At 33.6% G+C, this 21,782-nt stretch overlaps 2 protein-coding genes across 4 annotated transcripts; one reads left to right on the forward strand and one right to left on the reverse strand.

Moving 5' to 3' along the window:
- Window positions 1-231: 231 nt before the first annotated feature.
- LOC109113061 (trifunctional enzyme subunit alpha, mitochondrial-like) lies at window positions 232-9,957 on the reverse strand. Of its 3 annotated transcripts, none has more exons than XM_042747341.1 (20): window positions 9,846-9,957; window positions 8,225-8,266; window positions 8,067-8,137; window positions 7,095-7,228; window positions 6,878-7,016; window positions 6,239-6,358; window positions 6,023-6,125; window positions 4,878-5,000; window positions 4,670-4,788; window positions 4,541-4,597; window positions 4,259-4,368; window positions 4,054-4,188; window positions 2,736-2,907; window positions 2,549-2,635; window positions 2,307-2,447; window positions 2,158-2,226; window positions 1,559-1,754; window positions 1,202-1,316; window positions 977-1,122; window positions 232-817 (listed from the first exon to the last, which is right to left on the reverse strand). In XM_042747341.1, the coding sequence occupies exons 1-20, from the start codon at window positions 9,904-9,906 to the stop codon at window positions 672-674; spliced, it is 2,286 nt and encodes a 761-aa protein (XP_042603275.1). In that variant the 5' UTR covers window positions 9,907-9,957; the 3' UTR covers window positions 232-671. The 3 variants fall into 3 exon arrangements, with proteins under 3 accessions (XP_042603275.1, XP_042603277.1, XP_042603276.1); XM_042747343.1 differs by having other exon boundaries at window positions 8,225-8,322; window positions 9,846-9,944; XM_042747342.1 differs by lacking the exon at window positions 9,846-9,957 and adding an exon at window positions 9,703-9,742.
- Window positions 9,958-10,086: 129 nt separating this feature from the next.
- LOC109113070 (trifunctional enzyme subunit beta, mitochondrial-like) lies at window positions 10,087-21,535 on the forward strand. The gene is given in 16 exon segments (XM_042747345.1): window positions 10,087-10,238; window positions 11,592-11,676; window positions 11,798-11,839; window positions 11,962-12,052; window positions 13,195-13,239; window positions 13,328-13,427; window positions 14,422-14,509; window positions 14,708-14,953; window positions 15,955-16,119; window positions 17,153-17,274; window positions 17,392-17,471; window positions 17,939-17,986; window positions 19,035-19,122; window positions 19,247-19,321; window positions 20,646-20,810; window positions 20,891-21,535. Coding segments are annotated over 15 exon segments (1,458 nt in total). The 5' UTR covers window positions 10,087-10,238; window positions 11,592-11,609; the 3' UTR covers window positions 20,927-21,535.
- Window positions 21,536-21,782: the final 247 nt, after the last annotated feature.

The raw sequence follows: 21,782 nt of genomic DNA on the forward strand, positions 1-21,782 counted from the left end.
GAACAGCACTTGTTCTTGTTAACGCATATTGGCAGGCTTGACAAATAGCTTGGAATTTGTTTGAATACTGTTTTAAACAGAATTACGGCGGCCCTAAAGAGCCAAGATAATAGAAACAAAAGAGATGAAGGAACAATTATACTTTAATGCTTTCTCGTTTGCTCACAGAAGCATTAAAATAAATATTGAGAATTAAATATATAGTGAGAATAATTAAATACTTTGAGATAATTCTCAGGCAAGGGGTTACAAGTTTATTATAGCAGAACCATATGCAAACATACAAACTATTATGCTATACAAAAATTACATCAAATAATAACTGTGCAAAAGTCTGTGTCTCAGCTCAACCTGGACATAATCAGAGGCACGTTGGTTAGAACAAAAATGTAGCTGCACCATTCAGAAATGTTTCTACAGGGAAGTGATGTTGTTGAGAGAGAGCAAACCTCATCTTTACAGGGATTTTACATAGATACCCTTTCTTTAATCACATAAATAAACTGACAAATTATGTACAGGCCAAGTTAGAAAAGATCTGCTTTGTAACCCACAAATGATAAAACACAAAACTGAGGATTTGTAAATAAAGCTCTTCTTTAATTGAGTGAATGTGACGTTTTATAAGATCCCAAACGTTGAGGTCAGAAAATTATAACAGTGGCAAATTTTTACTTGTGGAACCTCTTGCTGGAGTCTTTGGCGTGGTCAAGAAGCAGCTGGCAGGGAGTGAACTGATTACCATAAGCCTCCTCAAAGTGCTTCATTTTCTGGACAAGTTTGTCAGCTCCGTATGAATCAACAAAACGGAATGGGCCTGAAATGTGGGAAAAGGGTGGGTTGTGAAAGTTTACTTTGCAAATCCTAAATTATCCCCAGGCACAATGTGGTGTGCCTCAGGGTTAAGTGCTAGGCCCGCATCAGTTAAGATAAATCACTTTAAGTCTTTAATTAAGGTGTGTAATGTGCTTGTTACCTCCCAAGCATGGCGGGAAGCCAAGTCCAAACACGGCTCCGATGTCTCCCTGCACGGGGTCGGGCAGAATGCCTTCCTGTAGACACAGTACGGCCTCGTTTACGAATCGGGACACGAGTCTGTACTGAATGTCCTCATCGGCAGAGCTAAAGAGACAAATAGGAGAAATATGAAGGGTTTCTTCTGAGGCTTTAAGATGCTTGTAAATCATGAAAACCAACTTACACAGCAGGGGGCGCTGTTAGCTTGAAGCTCTTGAGAATATCTTCAGCTCCTGAGTTCACCTTCTTTTCTTTCGACTTTGCTCCGTACACGTAACAACCCTTTCCAGACTTGCGTCCTGAAGTGCATATATACATATGACTACTGCATCTGACTACTGAATTCAAATATGACAAGAATAGCTTTGCCTTTTTTGTTATATTGATGATACAGTTTCTGAAATTTAAGCCATTATTCCCTGAGAAGTCAAATGCACATTGATGTTTGGGTGAACTATCCCTTTAACTTGCCATCAAATGTTCTGTAAGACCGAACTGACAATTTATGAACACAAAGCTGTATGTGGTTTAACAGATGCACCTTTGAACCCTTTTTGGACCATCATCTTCAAGACCTCAACATTTCCTCCTCCAAATCGTGTTCCAAAAGCCTTGCCAAGATCCTCTGCAACATGAGCCGCCACATCAATGCCGACCTCGTCAGCAAGTGTCGCCGCGCCGACAGGAAACCCAAATCCTGTTGTCAGGGAATCCAGTTTCTTTGGCCCAACTCCTTCCTTTAGCCAAAGTGATGAGACGGGAAGATTAGAGTTGACTCATATAATAAAAATAGTTTTGAACAAGCAGTCCAAGTTTAAATAAACTGTCCCTAAATTGTACCTTTTATAATGTTAAAACAATTTCTGTATCATATAAATGCTGTTCTTTTGAACATCGATGATGATGATAATAAGAAAAAAATATTAAAGCAGCAAATCAGCATATTAAAATGTTTTCTGAAAGTTTATGTTACGAGACAGAAAAAAAAATAGATTTGGCTCATATATTAGAAACAGTTTTGAACAGTTGTCTGGTTCTTCACAAATACACATTTTAAACAAACAAGCATTCAATCCTTAATTGGAACAAATAAATATTGTTTTTTCCTACATAAGCCATTCAAACAATGTAGGAATTTACCTGCAGTGCTCGAACGGCCTCGGCTAACATAGGCGCTAGACAACGAGTGGTGTAAAACCCTGGACCATCCTGATGAAATATACATACAATACAATCACTTGCTGTAGCACAGAAAAATCTGAAAATATAAAAGCAGAATGTGTTTGTACCCCCACGACTATGATGACCTTTCCCTGTTTAAGCCCAACAGCCACAGCAGATGCTGTTGTGTCTTTGGAGGTTTTATTGGTGGTGATGATTTCCAGCAGTTGCATTTTATCCACCGGAGAAAAATAGTGCATCCCTATCAACTACATAACACACACATAGTTCAGCATAAAGACTTTCACAATCAGTCACCAGTACTGACTAATAACAATCAAACCCATTTAAAACACACACACACACAGACCTTTTCAGGTCTCTTACTGGCTGCTGCGATGTCTTTGATCGGCAGAGCGGATGTGTTGGTGGCAAAGATACAGTGAGGAGGAATCACCTGCACACAGGACAGGTACAGTATGATCAGTAGTGTATATATCGGGAGGGCTGTAATGTATATATTGCGCTAAGCAAACCCATACATAACTTGAACTTACGGCCTCAACCTCCTTCACCACTTTATGTTTGATTGACAGGTCTTCAAACACTGCTTCAATGACCATGTCAGCGTTCTCAAAGCCACGGTAGTCCAGCTGTCCTGACAGCAACGACATAATCCTATCTCTCTCGAATGTCGTCAGACTCTTCTTTTTTGTTTTGTCATTAAGGCTGAGAATAAAAAAAACAGTAAAATATATTTATTAGGTTTAACATAAGTTTAAATATTTAAAATAACTATAAATTAATATTATATATATATATATATATATATATATATATATATATATATATATATATATATATATATATATTAGTGAACCTGGACCACAAAACCAGACTAACGGTCAATTTTTATTTTTATTTAACATATTTGGCCGAGATACAATTGTTTGAAAATCTGGAATCTGAGGGTCCAAAAAAAATCTAAATATTGAGAAAATCGCCTTTAAAGTTGTCCAAATTAAGTTCTGAGCAATGCATATTACTAATCAAAAATGAAGTTTTGATATATTTATGGTAGGAAATTTACAAAATATCTTCATGGAACATGATCTTTACTTAATATCCTAATGATTAAATAGAATAAATATTTATAGATAAAATCTTTACCCAGAAATCCAACTTTTTTCTCCTGGTTGAATTTAAATAAAATAAAAGATTTTACAATAAATAAATAAATTAACTTAGAAAAAATAAACATATTTAGCATTTTTCCAGACTGAATTTAAACTGTTAAAAAACAACTTCACTAAAATATAAAAATAAATAAAATAAATACAATAAATAAATAAATAAATAAAATATAAAAATAAATAAATAAAAACAAGTTTGAACTTAAATACTTGAAGATTAAAAAAAAAAATAATAATAAATGAATAGAAAATGGACTCTAGCCAATATCTAGCCAAAATATCTACAAAAAATTATTCACAATAGAAATTTCCATGATTTTTCCATGCCTAGAAAATCACAGTTAACCCCCCGCCCCCATTTCGATACTTGCCCTGACTGTAGGAATACTTATCATAACAGGAGACCTTCAATAGTTTTGATATTTGTATGTATTTGTGTTTGGATTTTAGCAGAGCAAAAGTCTCAATTCATAGGTTGTCTATGCACGAAAGATTACAGCGGTGACATCTGGTGGCTCTCAGCTCTATTTAATATTGTTTCTTTCTAATGCCTCGGAGTGCAGCGCCCTCTGCTGTCTCATACTATGACCTGCAGCTGATGAGACTGCAAAGAGGGTTTGGAAAACAAACTGTTGCATATTTCTATCATGTTGATGTATATATGTGCATGTGCTTCACCAACCCTTTGTACACCTGTTGTTGACCCCTGGCAAGTCCTTCCTCTGTTGTATCTTTTAAGATAGTGGCCACACCCTTGTCTATCGTTACCTGAGCAATACCTGCTCCCATAAGCCCCGCCCCCAGGACAGCCAGCTTTCTAGAAAAAGTCAAAAGCACAATCAGTTGTTACATTCAGGTCCTAATGACATCATATCACTCAGACTTACTTCACTTCTCTCTCCGGCTGCCCAAAGTGGTTCTTTTTGCAGGCCACCTGACCATAAAAAAGGCCAATCAGAGCTCTGGACACTGATGTCATCGCCAGCTTGCCAAAGTTCTAGAAAACAGACGTGAGGTCATACAAGTTGATAAATGCTCAGATATGCCGTTTTATTTAATTAAATAATCAGCCAGCGGAAGGCAATGTTGATCAGTTAGATGCCTTGTAGAATCGTGTATCAATTATGATACATTAGGGTTAAACGTATAGTGAAAGTGATGATACTAACCTCAGATTCACTCAGATATCCAGCAGCGTTTCCTTTTTCAATGCCTGTCTGAACACACTAAAAACACAAAAAACGTGAGAGTTCGTGAGGGTATGAGCGTATGCGTGTCCTGTTCATGTGTGTGTTTACCTCTATAATCTTCAGTGGCGCAGGATAAAGCCCTTTACTTTGTTTCATGACTTTATTGTGGACAGTTTTGTAGATCTGTTTCCTGACCGGCGGCAGACCCATCACGAAATCCTGCACCTCTGGAAAAACAGATTATAAAACAATAAAATCCTTTAATAAACAGACAAGTCAAGTCTGTCTTATCTTGACACTAATGTGCTTGTCTTACTCTGCATGAGTCCTTTCTTCTTTTCCACTCTGACTTTTTTACCAGCAAGACCTTTAGCAAAATCAACAGCTAAAGGTCTCGCTGGTAAAAAAGTCCTCTTTTTTGAGATCTTCAGTCCTGGACCTTATCGAACAAAACACAAACACCTTTTAGTTATAGGGGTCCAAATCTGCACCTGTGTAGAGTTATAATCTTTCCTCGAAAGTCCACTTAAAATGCTAGTAAAGGTTTCTTGCATCAAAAACTATTTTCATGGTCATTTTTCTCTTTTTTATAAACCAGTCTGTTGCTACTGAACCTTTAAGACTTCTGTAAGTAAATGTTATGATTTCTTATCTTATTTACATGACATTTTTTTTATTTTTATTTTTTTATGTGCATGCTAAATGAGTAGCAATGCCTTTTCCAAGCTGTTTATGCAATTTGGTCTCAATAAATGTTCTGAAGCAGTGCTGTTTTAGAATTATTTATATGCTATTTCAGTATTTCTTAATATTTTGAATGAGGCTAAACAGGATTTTTTTTTTTTTTTAATATTTTTTAACTGCAATAAATTTAGATTTAATAGTACTTTGTGTCTTGTTATTTCTATTAGTTTTTTTTAAATATTACAATTTAGTGTGTATATAATATATAATATATATATATATATATATATATATATATATATATATATATATATATATATATATATATATATATATATATATATATTAAATACTACCATTTAGTTAAAAAATGTTTTTTTAAATTTTAGTTTTATTTAATTTTTTTCAGTATTACTATTTAGTGTTAATATATTTTTATTTAAATTGTAGTTTTATTTATTTTAATACTTTAACCTAGACTTATAAGTTTTTTTGTCAAATATTTTTACTTTCATTAAAATGTTATTGTACCTTATTTTTATTTTATTTTATTTTGGAAAGGGAGTTTGTGTGTTAGTAATCATTTTTCTATGTTTTGCACATTTCTATTTTTGCACTATGAACATTAGAGTAGATACTATTTTAAACTTTATGTTTTTTGTTTTTTTTTAAACAGGAAAAATCCTGTTTTCCAAGATAACAGCCTTTTTAATCTAGTTACATGATTTGCCTGAGATCGAGGGACTATTTATTATTTATTATAACTGATCAAATCACCCAGAGGTTCCACCAGCTGATGGACGAGCCCCATTTTTTTGGCTTTGTCTGCCTTTATGTTCCTGCCGGTCAGCATCATATCAAACGCAGCGGGAAGGCCAACCTAAGACACACAAACATCATTATGAAAAATACTGATGCAAAATTCAGTTTTCTATCATTCAGAGTTAGGGACCATCTACATATCCTGACCATCTGAGCCAGTAAACTACTCACCATTTTTGGCAGCCTCTGAGTCCCTCCGGCCCCGGGCAGCAGTCCCAGCATCACCTCTGGGGTGCCCAGAATCGTCTTCTTACTCTTAGTGGCAATACGGTACTGACATGCAATGGCAAACTGAAAGAACAGAAGAAATGAGAACCATAGTGGAATTTAAAGGGTTTACTGTCTCATATAATATTACAGTCTTCAAGTATCATATTGCATTGTTCTGTTTTATTAAATATGGTAACAGAAACAGAGAACACCTATTCACTCTTAAGAATTTTCCTCTTAATAAACTCCTAATTACTGCTTATTGATAGTAAGTGAGGTAGTTGTTGTAGTAGTTATGTTCAGGTATAGGGTAGAGTTACGGGATCTAAAATATGATCATGCAGTATAAGGCGATAATATGGGCTGTATTAGTATTAATAAACAACTATAAGCAACTAGTTAATAGTCAGTATGTGTTCCCTAATCTAAAATGTTACCCTAAATATAACCATAAAGGAAATATGTGAGACAAAAGAGTGAATTATAGTTATATAACTGTAATACCTTTTTATTATTATTGTGTTTTATAATTTATACACTACTTATATATTATTATGATACTTGAAATATAAAGTGAATAATTAAAGATAACACGATCACCTCCAGTCCACCGCCAAGGCAGGAGCCGTTAATAGCAGCCACAAACGGGATGGGAGATTTCTCTATCTGCTCAAACATCTTCTGTCCTGCCTGTAACAGATATGACACTTCCTCTGCTGTCTTGCAGGCCTGAAACATACTAAAAGACGGAGGTGACGATGAACGCGAGTCTCTATAAATGGTTTGAACAATCTGTGTGTGCGTGAGAGTGTTGTACTTGAGGTCGGCTCCTGCGATGAAGCTTCCTGGTTTACTGGAGATGAGGACGGCGCTCTTTACCGCTGAATTCCCCCAAATCTCATTGATCACCTCCACCAGCTCTGCCTGCATGTGCCTGCCAAGAGTATTCACCTACAACACACAAAATAACATATCATATCCATATAATAATATCATTTATAGGTTTGGGGTGAGTAAAATGTGTTCTTTTATTATTTTGTGCTCACCAAGGCTGCATTTGTTTAAAAAAGGAACAGTAAAAGCAGTAATGTTATGAAAATTAATTACAACTTAAAAGAACTGCCTTCTATTTGAATGTATTTTGAATAATGGTTTGTTTTAGTGTTGTTTAGTTGTGTTTTGTTTTTATTTTCTTTTGTTTTTAGTTTATTATGGTGTTGAGAAATTGTTCTTTTAGGGCTGTAAAACGATTAATCGCATTCAAAATAAAAGTTTGTTTACATACTATATGTTTGTGTACTGTTTATTTATTATGAATATATAAATACACACACATATGTATATATTTAAAAAGAAGTATTTGTATATATATATATATATATATATATATATATATATATATATATATATATATATATTGTGTATATGTATTGTGTATAATTTATATTTTTATATATAAAAAAAAAAAAAATATATATATATATATATATATATATATACAAATATATATTTTTTAAATATATGTGTGTATGTGTGTGTATTTATATATACGTAATAAATAAACAGATGTATGTAAACAAACTTTTATTTTGAATGCGATTAATCGAAACGATCATGAATAGAAAGTTTAAAAGAACAGTATTTATTTCAAATTAAATTTTTCATTGCAACATTATAAATGTGTTTACTCTCACTTTTGATGCATCCTTGCTGAATAAAAGTATTTATTTAAAATCAAAAAACATTGACTTTATTACATCAGAGTAATCAAGGGAAGAACAGAACACACCTTTGAGGTCGGATCATTGATTCGCACCACAGCAACATTATCCTTGACCTCATAACTGACATGAGTGCGAGCTGCAGACAGAGAGAGACATGGAGAAAGTGATTAAAAAGAAAACATGAAACATGTCTCTAATCATCTGTTCTCTTTTTAGTAGTTACCCAGCACAGCGGATGATACGGAGAGACTCCTCTGTCCATGACCTTTGACCCAATACAAAAATAAACACGATCACACACGTCTACAGTTCCATGTGAACCTTTAATGCAAAGTCAAACAGTCCTTCACACACAGAAGTCATTTCCTTTTAACAAAGTAATATTGTAATCCACCAGCCTGGTTCATGTTTATTATTAAACAAGCGATTCATTAACTCTTAATCTTACAAAATGCTGTTGTAAATACAAAATAATCCAAGTTAATAATAATCAAAACCTGTGTTATGTTAGTACCTCTCTTTGAATCAGCCCAAACCGACTGTAATCAACATTTTATTGACTGTATTACAGAATAAATATAAGACTGTTATATACTTTACTCAATTTTGGATCTCTATTGAAATGCATGTAAAAGGAGACATTTTTTGGCCTAGAATCCTGATGTCATTGGAGACACACATGTCCTCCGCCGCAGTTCCCCCATTCGACCCCCCCATCACATTCACATGACCAAACACACACCACATGTGAGTACACGTGTCTGCGTGTGTCCAATCAGAGCTCAGCAGGTCACAGCAAGTTAAAATAATACAAGAAATCATAAACTTACTACAAACATTAAACCTAAATACATCAAGATTCATGGAATGATGCATAATATAACATAACATATAACAATATAATATAATATAATATAATGTAATATAATATAGTATAGTATAATATAGTATAATATAATATAATAAAATATAATATAGTATAATATAATATAATATAATATAATGTAATATAATATAGTATAATATAATATAATATAATATAATATAGTATAATATAATATAATATAATATAATATAATATAGTATAATATAATATAATAAAATATAATATAATATAATATAATATAATATAATATAGTATAGTATAGTATAGTATAATATAATATAATGTAATGTAATTTAGTATAATATAATACAATACAATATAATATAATGTAATGTAATATAATATAGTATAATATAATAAAATATAATATAGTTTAATATAATATAGTTTAATATAATATAGTATAATATAATATAATATAATATAATATAATATAATATAATATAATAATGGACATAATTAAATTACACACTGTGGTAAATCGTGCTAAGTACACCATAGTAACTTTTACTGTTGCTACACACTGATATTTATATTTTTGTATCATGTTTTGACCCAGCAGACAAAGATCTGTGTACGGTTTGCTAACTTGACATTAAACTTAACTGTAAACAAAAACAAAAACAAAAACAAATCAAATAAGCAGAAATATCTTACACTGTATAAATGAAATAAGTATCACTTTTTATTATTTCACGGTCACAACAGCTGTAAAAACTGTAATGTTTTGGATACTATAGTTGCCATTGGATCATGTATTTATAATTATTATTAATGATGGTATAATTTAATTTATTATTATTATTATTACTCAACAGTCAAAACTAGGTGAAAGTTCATTCCTGCAGGTCACCTCATTTAACCTCTCCTAATTTCAATCAAAAGCGGATAAATCCAAGTACAAGTACAATACAATTGTATAAAATATATATGTAAAGTTTATAAATAAGTTTGTCACCTGTGATCGCTTTTAAAGCTGTGCAGCCGCTACGCGTCACCAGCAATCTCGCGCTCGCCATCCTTCACCGTGAACGCGCACGCACTGACAAGCGCGAGCCCGTACAGCCGCCATCAGGGCAGCCAACTTAACGCCTTTTTTAAAAAAACATCTTCTTATTTCACTTAGCGTAGCCTTTATAATAGACTTGTTTATGTATGTATGTGTATATATGTTAAGGCAAAGTCACTATTTTAATATATAAAGCAAGAATCCGCCGCGGGTTTCTTTTCGCTCAGGCAGTGATTCGAGTTGCCAGGGACGCGGGGTCCTGCGGATCACGCAGTGCTGTAGTCATTAGACAGACGCGAGACATCAAATATCACGCTCTTTCAACATTCACAGCAGTAACAGGTAAAATGTGATTTATGCGCTTATGTTAAACCACACGTTGTGTTTATATGATGATTCTTGATGATTATCAGTGTTTTTAGACACGCGGAAGAATGAATCCGTCTGCTCGTTCATGTGTTAAAGTGTCATTTTTCTGTTTCTTTACTGTCATGTGTGGCTATATCAGGATCAGTGTTGTTTTATAATGACGTCAAGATCGTAAGTTGCTGTTTAAATGTTTTAATGCCTTTGCATATTTGTCCTTGTCATGTCTACTGACAGAAGTAGGTGAAGGGTCACACACACACACACACACACACACACACACATACTGTATTATCATTACTATCACATACTTAAAAAATGGCAACTTGAAGAGCATTTCAAAACTTTGCCACATATAAAAATGTGTGAATGTCATTCCATTGATGCAAAATATCAAAGCAAGTGTAATTATTTCAGAGAAACATAGGGTTTTAAACACGAAGACACTCAGTGTTGCCTGACTGTTTGTTTGTGGTTAGTGCAGCATGTTGATTGTTAATTATGATGTTACACACCTGTGCTGACACCTCCATACATCCACTAAAAATCACCAGAACTGGGAATATTGGGACTTAAAAATAATGAAGAAGTGTGAAGCTAGTGAAGAGAAAATATCCTGCGGCATCTGAGTGCAGATGACACTTAGTTTTGATATTGTTACTTAATGTTTACGTACTGTAACACTTCTGAAGGCCACTCATACACTCAAATTTAAATATATAAATCTATTTTTATTATACAACACTTACGTCACTGTGTGATAATAGTACATTTAGTTGGACAATAAAACATTCCTTTGTTATCCTTAATTAATGTCCGTGGAATGAATGAATGAATGGAAACTAAAAGAATTATTCCTTTATTTTATTCTAGGGCTGTCAAATGATTAATCACGATCAATCGCATCCAAAATAAAAGTTTTTGTTTACATAATATATGTGTGTATACTGTGTATATTTATTATGTATATATAAATACAAACACATGAATGTATATATTTAAGAAAAATATGTTATGTTTATATATTAATTAAATATATTTATATATAATATAAAATATAAGAATATGAATATATAAAGGGTATATATATTGTGTTTGTATTTACCAGAAATATTACCAGAAATAATAAAAGAAAAATAAATATACACAGTACACATACATATATAATGTAAACATAAACTTTTATTTTGGATGCGATTAATCGCGATTAATCAGTTGACAGCCCTATTTTATTCCTTTGTATTGTGATCCAGATTATGAGTGCACCTGCTTTGTTAGACAGAGAATGATTGATGGTTTTGAATAATCATTCATACTTTTGGTTTCTAGTCTTCCAGATAATCGAAGATGGCATCTATGTTGTTGACGTCACTGAGGAGCAGCCCATTGACATCTGTGCAGGCTGCTCAGTTTGGTAGGATGTCCTGGGTCTCAGCAGAGCTAACGAACACTTCACGTTATGCAGATTATTGAGCATTTCATGTCATTATCACTTATTAGAACGGTATTACTAACTGCATTCTCTTTCTGTTCAGCTGCTCGTTCTCTCAGCACATCTGTTCATCTGCAAGCTCAAGGTAATGTGTCCGGTGTAATGCTTACCTGTAAAAAATGGAAAATGCCCATTCCATTTTCCCAATACAACTGTAAATAATGTTTGTCCATCGTGTCCTTTCTGTTGTGTTTTGTAATCACACAGCAAAGAGCAAGAAGACTCTGGCCAAACCAGGAGTGAAGAACATCGTTCTGGTTGATGGCGTCCGAACTCCTTTCCTCCAGTCTGGCACAACGTAAGTGAGAATGTGTTCGGGATTCAGATGAGCATGAAGTCAGAGACTTGGCCTGACAAGCTGCTTAAATTCACCTGAGACTTTGTGAATTGAAATGAAAGCAATTGTTTAAATAAAACAATAGTTTGTAGGGTGCAGAAAGGAGATTAAAGGAATAGTTCACACAAGAATACTGAGAAGTTACCCTCAGGCCATCCAAGATTTGTTTCTTTAAGGGGTACAGATTTGTAGAAAAGTAGCATTACATCACTTGCTCACCAATGGATCCTCTGCAGTGAATGGGTGCCGTCAGAATGAGAGTCTAAACAGCTGATAAAAGCATCACAACAATCCACATCACTCCAGTTCATCAGTTAACATATTGCAAAGTGAAAAGCTGCATGTTTGTAAGAAACAAATCCATCAAGTCATTTTTTATTAACTTAAAATTGTTGCTTACAGCTGAAATATGAGTCCTCTATCTATAATCTTGCTTTTTCCAGTGAAAATTCATCTTATCTGAATCAGGAGAGAAATATGCACAGATCAAGCATCGTTTACAAGAAAAAAAAACAGTCCAAACTAGTTGTAAACAAATTTGTGGGTGGATTTTGATGTGACAACAGTGGATGGACTTTTTCACCGGAGGAAGCGGTATTATGGATTATTAAATTTATGCATTTAGTAGATGCTTTTCTCCAAGCATTCAGGCTATACATTTTTATTAATTTTTTTATCAGTGTGTTCCCTGGGAATTGAACCCACGACCTTTTGCACTGCTTATGCAATGCTCTACCACTGAGCCACAGGAACAAATTTTTGAAGTTAAAATGCGTTAATAATGGGTTTGTTTCTTATAAACGCACAGCTTTACACTTCATAAAGACGTTAATGCATCAGACCTGGTTGCTTCAGTTTTTTTACCTGTTATTAAATGCCAAACAGCAAAAGGAAATTTTCATTTTTAAGGTTACAAAATCTGAAACTCTATGGCACGCATTACTCTGAAATGATATACAAGTGAAAGTTTTAGGCTGAATTAATTGCAGATTTAGGACAAACTCGAACCGGAAAGTTTTAGGAATATAAACGCAGTGCTGCCTTTTTGAAGAAATTGAAGAAATCTTTCTTTGTGTCTGTGCTCTCTGTATCTTTGTTATCAGATATGCTGACCTGATGCCCCACGATCTGGCCAGAGCTGCGTTACAGTAAGTCACCACACAATCACATACACACACAAAGATTCACTGGTCACTGTAACGTTCAGGACTAACTGTCTGTCTGTGTTTTCATCAGAGGTCTGCTGAACAGAACCGGTCTCCCTAAAGATGCTGTTGATTATATTGTGTATGGAACTGTTATTCAGGAAGTGAAGACCAGTAATGTGGCCAGAGAGGTCAGTCTGTCCTCTAGTCTGTGATGATTTCTAAGATAGAATTAGGATGTTGAAGCTATTTTTAGTTTGTCTGATCTGTGTATAATAATCCTGACCTCTCATTGGTCAGCATCATCTGCGTAGAGATTTCATCTGCATTACTGCAGTGACTGTGTTTGTGCATTGTTATATTGGGTACAGCAGGATGTTAATTTTTTTCCACAGCTGTCTATATGTTCAATTTAATGCAAGGGATTTTTTTTCTGAATCAGGAACTTAACGTGTGGATGTTGTCAGCAAACATACTAAGCATCAAAACAAAGCAGACTCATTCACAGCATAAATTCAAAATGTAATTAAAAGGTTTAAATATTTAAAAGGGACTTTACTGTTCCTGTGATTTTTGTTGTAATTATCTTTTTGTGGCCACAAAAATTATTTTGCATTGTACTTTATATATTCACATTGGTTCCCATTCCCATTTAAATCACACAGTGAAATCAAACTATGAACTATGTGCATTATTTTGTATAAGATAGATATCCTTTTCTGTTTTTGTAAATATATATTTTTTTGTTTTTCCTTTGCAATTTTATATTTGTGAAAAAAACATTTATAGTTTTTATAAATATTTTGAATTGGTTCTTATTTTGCAGTTTTCATTTTATTTTTATTTAAAATGTTAGCATTTTTGTGTTTTTCTCTTTTCTTCAAATAGGTCTAGTTTTCATTCATTTTTATTTTAGTTTTAGTTATGTTAGTACATCAAATTAGATGAAAAAAAAAGAAATGCCTTAACTAAATAGAAAAACATTTTATATATATTTTTTTTGTTTTAATTTCCATTTATTTTATTTATTTTTTGTTAAGTTAACTATAATAATTCTGGTCATATCATTAGTGAAAGGACCATTTCTAAGAAGCGTTGCATTTGCTACATGGTTTTTGATTATTAAATTATTTATGATGTTTATTTGGAAATAATTCTTTTTTATTTGTTTTTATTTTTTTTTAGGCAGCACTTGGTGCTGGATTCTCAGATAAGACTCCTGCTCACACTGTGACTATGGCGTGTATTTCCTCCAATCAAGCAATGACCACAGGTACTGAACACACGTTTTATGATGATGGCAGTTATTGAATACATCATACAATATATATATATATATATATATATATATAGCCTTCTGTACAGCTAATCACTCGCCCTTTGTGCACATTGACAGATTGTAATTGAATTATACTTGAACATTCAGCAGAAGGCACTGAACTGGACTATTGATTGTTAATTTGTTTTGTAGCTGCTGGTTTGATCGCTGCTGGTCAGTGTGATGCTGTCGTCGCCGGTGGGGTTGAGTTTATGTCTGACGTTCCCATTCGTCACAGCCGCAAGATGAGGAAGACGATGCTGTCACTCAACAAGGCAAAGACCCTCGGGGCTCGGCTCTCTCTGCTGGGCTCCATTCGCCTCGCTCACCTTTCACCTGAGGTACTACATTACCCATAATACACCTCACTTATTGCCCCCAGCACACCTCAGTTTGACTGTCTAGGTACATTGCCCAAATCACAGAAAACAATTAATGTATCGTGCATTTATCACTCCAAGTGACATATTACTCAAAAAGACATTATTAAAGCAATTTTTGTACAAATCTAGAAACTGAATATTTTAGAGACACTGAGAACGCCCTAGTAAATGCTGAGGTGTGCAGCAGTATATCAGTTTAGCATTTTCTCATGCAAAATCCTCACATATTTATTAATGAATATTAATTATAATATTATTGTTATTATTACAGTCAATTTACATTATATATTTTAATAATAATAATATTTTTTATTATTGTTGTTGTTATCATTATTATATAATTACCATTATTATTATTTATTCTTTACACGGATAATAAGCAAAAATATCTGGAAAATACAGAAAACATCTATAACACCTAATACCTATAAATTAACAACTATAAATTAACTATAAATTAACTAAATAAAAACTTGCTAAAAATATGAATATATATATATATATATATATATATATATATATATATATATATATATATAAAACATTATATTATTATATATATATAAAAACATTATATTATTATATAAATATCATTACTTATTTTATTATATAAATATTGTTATTATTATTTAAAAAGGTTATTAGCAAAATAGCTGGATATTATTATACAGAAGACAACTAGATTTTAAATGGCTATAAATAGCCATAAAGACAGGTATAAATTCAAAAACAATTTTGAGGGAATAATTGACAAACAGTACATGGCACAATATCACTGATTGTTTGTAATTCTCAACCCACACTTACTGGTGCTGTCACAAGTCAACCACATGTCTGGTCAGACATTACAGCCAGAGCTATTTGTTTAATAAAATGTAATATATCACTAGAACACCTATATTTCAGTGTTTTAGTCTGACTAACTACAGTCCGTATGGTATTGTTGTGGTATTGGTATTGTAAGCTCTTAAATGTGTGTGTGTGTGTGTGTGTGTGTTTTGGTGTTGGTTTTGTAAGATTTCTCCACAGCCGAGACAATGGGACACTCCGCGGACCGTCTGGCGGCTGCATTCGGTGTGTCGCGTTTAGAGCAGGATGAATTTGCTCTGCGATCTCACACGCTCGCAAAGAAAGCTCAAGACAGCGGGCTGCTCAGTGATGTCATCAGCTTTAAAGTGCCAGGTGAACAATTAACACAATCACAGCAGCTCTTGCCACAGCATTTCAGCCTCTGCCAGAAAGAGGTTTTGGACTTTTTTTCTCGCAATTCTCATAATTCAGGTTTTTTTCCTGCCACAGGACAAAAAATTCCAATTGTGTGTCCACATCTTACAATTGGAACTTTTCATCTATTTTTTTTTAAAAAGTCAGATTTGTGGGAAAAAGGTAGAATTCAGAATTGGGACCTTTTTTCAGAATTTCGAGTTTACATCTCACAGTTGGCGTGGAATAAAAAAATACAAATAAAACACACACACACACACACACATATATATATATATATATATATAATTGTGACTCAATTGCTCACAATTTTGAGTTTATATCTTACAGTTTAGGGTTTTCTTCTTAGAGTTTTAAGTTTATATTTTGAAATTGTGACCTTTTTTCTCAGAACTGTGATTTTACATCTCACATTTATATCTAGAGTTTATATCTTTCAGTTCTGACTTTTATGACTATGAAAAAATGGCAGAATTTCCTTCTCGCAATTTTGAGTTTACATCGCATAATTCTGTTTTTAAAAAATTACATTTTTGGGTTCTCTTTTATCAGAATGGCAACTTTATATCTCACAATTCTAAGTTTAGGCCTATATCTCGCAATCCTGACTTTTCTGATTGAAAACAGGCAGAATTGTGAGAAATAAACTCAAAATTGTGAGGGGGGAAAAAGTCAGAATTGTGAGAAAGTTGCAATTACGTTGTTGTTGTTTTTTTTTTTTTGTATTTTTCATCGTAGTGGAAACAATCTGTCATACTTTAGATTATTTTTATTAATTCAGCTTGCAGGCAAATTATGAAAGTGCAGTTAGCAAATGATTTGAACAGAAAAAAGACTTTTATTAACACTTATGAGGGTGCTTTCACATCTAGGTCTGTATGGACTAAGCAACAATATTGCATGCAGATTTTACAAATGAGTAACAGTTTTTTTTTTTTTAGCAATTCATTTTGTTGTTTAAACTTTAAATGTGATGATGTGTTTGTCACAGGGAGGGATATTGTGTCTAAAGATAACGGTATCCGTCCTGCCACCATGGAACAGCTGGCCAAACTGAAACCCGCCTTCATCAAGCCTCACGGCACGGTGACGGCCGCAAACTCCTCCTTCCTGGTCAGTTTATTTGAGTTTCTGCTTTATCCAATTTGTTTAACCAGACTTTTAATTTAAGGAATATCTGTCAGATTTGTCATGAGCTTTTGCTCTGTGTGTGTGTGTGTGTTCACTCAGACTGACGGAGCGTCTGCGGTTTTGATCATGTCAGAGGAGAAAGCTCTTGCTATGGGTTACAAGCCTAAAGCGTATCTCAGGTACAAAACAAAAATAATGCCTTACATTAAAAACTACTACCAGCAGCATCTCACTGACAACATCATCTGTGTTAGAGAAACAATTTAGCTGATCTGTCAGAATTTACCCATGAATCAAGTGTATGTATTGAATTTAGGCTGCAAAAATGCCTCAGAAGTACTATCTGAAAACCAAAAACACAAGTGTTTACCACAAAACTGTTGCTTCACATTATACTGGTCAAGAATAAAGTATTTTCACATTTAAAAAAAGATGCAATTTACATTTCAGTAAATGTCATTTTTAATAAATGATAGTAAACTCTTTTTAAAGCTTAGTTTCCTGAAGCTGTAGGGTCCTGTCGTGTAATAATCAGTGTTTATAGTGTCCCATTACAGCAGACAGACATCACTTCTACAGCGCTCAGCGGCTCATGCTGCTGATGCTGATGTTGATATTATGTCTGTCTGTGTGTTTTTACCTTCAGAGATTTTGTGTACGTGTCTCAAGACCCAAAAGACCAGCTCCTTCTCGGGTGAGTTCCTGCCTCTTTTCTTCTCGTCTTTCTCTTTCAGGCCTGTGAGGTTTTGTTACTGTTGTGGTTTGGTTGTGTTGTGGCGTGTGTGTTTGTGACTCATTCACACAGGCTGCAAAAAAATGAGACTCTGTGGTTTAGATTCCTGTCTGAAACATTTTCTGTTCTGTTTTTATATGCTTCATCTTCTTTATCTCCTATAAGGATATACCTTGTTCCCTAGTTGTCATTCTTAATACAAAGAATTCAAAACGGGGGTAAAGGTTTTCAATTTTTTTTGAAAGAAACCTCTTATGCTCACCACGGCTGCATTAATTTAACCAAAAATATAATAAAACAGTAATATTGTGAAATGATTATGAAATAAAATTGATGTTTTCTAATGTAATGCACTTAATTTTAAAATGTAATGTCTTCCTTTCAGCATCATTACTCGAGTCTTCAGCGTCACATGATCCTACAGAAATCATTCTAATATTCTGATTTGCTGCTTGAGAAACATTTATTATTATTATAACGTTTTTTGTAGAAACCAAGATAATTTTTTCCAGGATTCTTTGATGAATAGAAAGTTAAAAAAACAGCATTTATCTGAAATAGAAAATTTAAATGTAAGCCCATCCTTGCTAAATAAAAGTATTAATTTCTTTCAAAAGACTTACTAACCCCAAACTATTGAATGGTAGACTTTTTCGCAAGTGATACATTACTTAAGGTAAAATAATTTTAAGGTAAACCGTTACATCATAAAACAACGTTGCGTAATGCCATAAATATTATTTTAATTATTGTTATTGTTGTTGAAATATGTTTTACTGTTCTTATTTTATGATTGATTATTGTGGTGTCTAAAGGCTGAAACAAAACTATAATTTTATTTGGTTGTCCAAATCGATTATCAGGCATAATAATCTGTCATCAAAATCTATTATTCAATATCAATTTAAATATGTAAACACATTTCTTTCTTTCTCTCTCTCTCTCTCTCTCTATTTAAATCTCTCTCTCTCATGACACACACTCGTGTCTGGGTTGTTTTCTCTCTCAGGCCGACCTACGCCACTCCAAAGGTCCTGGAGAAGAGCGGTCTGACCTTGAATGACATTGATGTGTTTGAGTTCCATGAAGCTTTTGCTGTAAGCATCACCTTCCAGTTTTCCACTGACATGGTGTTAAAAATCCTATGCGGAACACTTACGGCATTTAGTAGTGATTGTGTGTGCAGATACTTTAGTTGTCTACCTATTTATTGTTTTGCAGGGTCAGATCATGGCAAACCTGAAGGCGATGGAATCTGACTGGTTCGCCCAAACATATATGGGCAGAAAAACGAAGGTGGGTGTGAAATAGTGCTTAATGATCAACCCGAAGGTTGTGTGTTCAAAATTCAGGAGGGCTTGATTCATGAACTATCACCATATTGCCCTTGAGCAAAACACTAAACCTCAGGACACTCCAAGGGGATTTGAGCAGTAATAAATATACCAGATGTCCCACTGGATAAGAAATCATTGACTAAACAAAGCATAAGAAAACTAGGTTTTAAAGAAGAAAATATGAGTTGCATTTGTCATGCAAACTCACCATTTCTAAAGCGCTGATTTAATGTAGTTATGTGTGACTTGAGGTGAATTGAAAAGAAATGTGTCATTTTTTCATATTTGAATAATAAACTTGTTTCTTATTAATTTTAGGGATCTGATTCCAGAAATAGTGCCTGTTTTGCTCGAGCATGTCACAATTCCTAATAAAATATGATGCATTTCGTAGCATTTTTGCTTCCAACAACCATTTGTAAGGTGAAGAAGTCTTGTATTATCCCTTGATCAGCAGAAAAACTCCCACAAAGACATGATTCCAGTCTTCCTCTGAATCAGGTTACAACTATTTTTTTAATTCTCAGCCCATTTTCAAGTTTATGAATGATTATGAACACATTATTTTATGCCTAATCCTGATTTCAAGGATATAATTATGGCCAGTGACAGAAAAATATGCAAACATGACCCTGATGTTTTCTGCTGCATCTGTGGGTGTTTTACTACATCCAAAAAGCAACAGAAAATTACAGGTTTTGTGAAAAAGCTTATTTATTTATAACTATTTATGTAAAAACTTATGTAAAGTTATTTGACATTAAACTGAGTATTTGAACATATCTTTCTATGCCTTTGCAGATTGTAAGTTAAATGATACATTTTGAATACTTTTAAATTGAAAAGTGTTCAATTGAATTTTGAATTTAATTTAAGAATTTTGAAAACTTGGCATTGCATTAAAGCTGATACATACAGTAATATATGTGGAAAAAACTGTACATGATGGAAAGTTTTTATTGGTATTTTCAAAATTAGGCAATTTTAAGCCATTTAAGGCCTTATTTATCAGCAGTGCATAGAAAAGGTTCTATATTTTGTCCTACATTCCTTCCTATAAGTACAAGTTGGTAGATCCCACACTTTGCGTGAAAATGTTCTTACACACTCATTACGCACACATCTGTTGATAAATGAGGGCCCTGAATTTTTTTTCAAGATGTAAGGCTGTGAAATAATTGGTTGGAAATCTTGTTTCTCTCTGTAGATGAGCCACAGTAACGATGATGAAATTAATAATAATGAAAACTCATTGCACATTGTGTCTCTTTTTTTTTTCTCAGGTTGGTGCCCCTCCGATGGAGAAGTTTAACACCTGGGGAGGTTCTCTGTCTCTTGGACATCCGTTTGCGGCCACCGGCTGTAGACTGGTGACCACCGTGGCCCACAGACTGCAGAAAGAGGGTGGTCAGTACGGCCTGGTGGCAGCGTGTGCCGCTGGAGGACAGGTGTGTGACACTACAGAACCAGCAAATCATTTGCTCACGTGAAAATATTCTTATAACGCTCTCTTGTATGTGTGTTGCAGGGTCATGCCATGGTGATCGAAGCTTATCCTCAGTAACCTTCACACTTCCACAGACTGTAACACATTGCACTCGCACACAAATAGATTCTGTAAATACTGACGTGCCGTGATGCCTTGAAATGTTCATAATCTATTCATTATCTGGAGGTTCTTGCTTTGAAATGATGCTTTACTCGAGAAAGTGTTAAGGAAAAGATCAGAAGAAGCTCTACAAGTTAAAAAATATGTTATTTTTCCATGCTAAATATAGCACTTAAAACAGGCCGGTTAGATTCTGATTTCAAAGAAGGTTAAAATTCACATTTGATTTTGAAATCTATAATTGTAGATTTGTTTTTGTCCTAATTCTAAGCATTCTAATCTCCAGATAATGCTTTATTTTATCTATGAAGTTAAGCGACTGGGATGTCTTCTCGCTGGTATTGTTTCATATGGCAACATTAGCTGATCCATTGACAGCTTACGCTGGTAGCTCTTAAGGATTGTATTGTAAGAAGGACTGATTCTGTATTAACCATAAAGACAAAGGTTACGCACTTAAACACGTGTGCCTCAGATTCAGTCAGGTGAACCTCTGGAGAACTCTGTGATCGCTTTCTCAGTTTTCTAGCAGTTTGTACAAATAAATATTATTTGAAATCGTCATGAGTTGTATGAAATGCCTTTTGTTTTTTTTCTTAGTTTCTTGGTAAAAACTTGTGGTATAATTCCACAAAATGGGAGCTTTTTCCATTTTGATGAAAAGTGGTTTCAGTTTAAACACACTTTCAATCACACACACAAATATATATATATATGTGCATTTTTGACTAGCAATCAAGGACTTTCTACAGCCAAAGTGATGGATTTGGTATTTAAAAATAATAATTTAATTGGACAAATTACTTTGGAT

The sequence above is a fragment of the Cyprinus carpio genome, chromosome B20, assembly GCF_018340385.1.
Source record: "Cyprinus carpio isolate SPL01 chromosome B20, ASM1834038v1, whole genome shotgun sequence".
Lineage (NCBI taxonomy): Eukaryota > Metazoa > Chordata > Actinopteri > Cypriniformes > Cyprinidae > Cyprinus > Cyprinus carpio.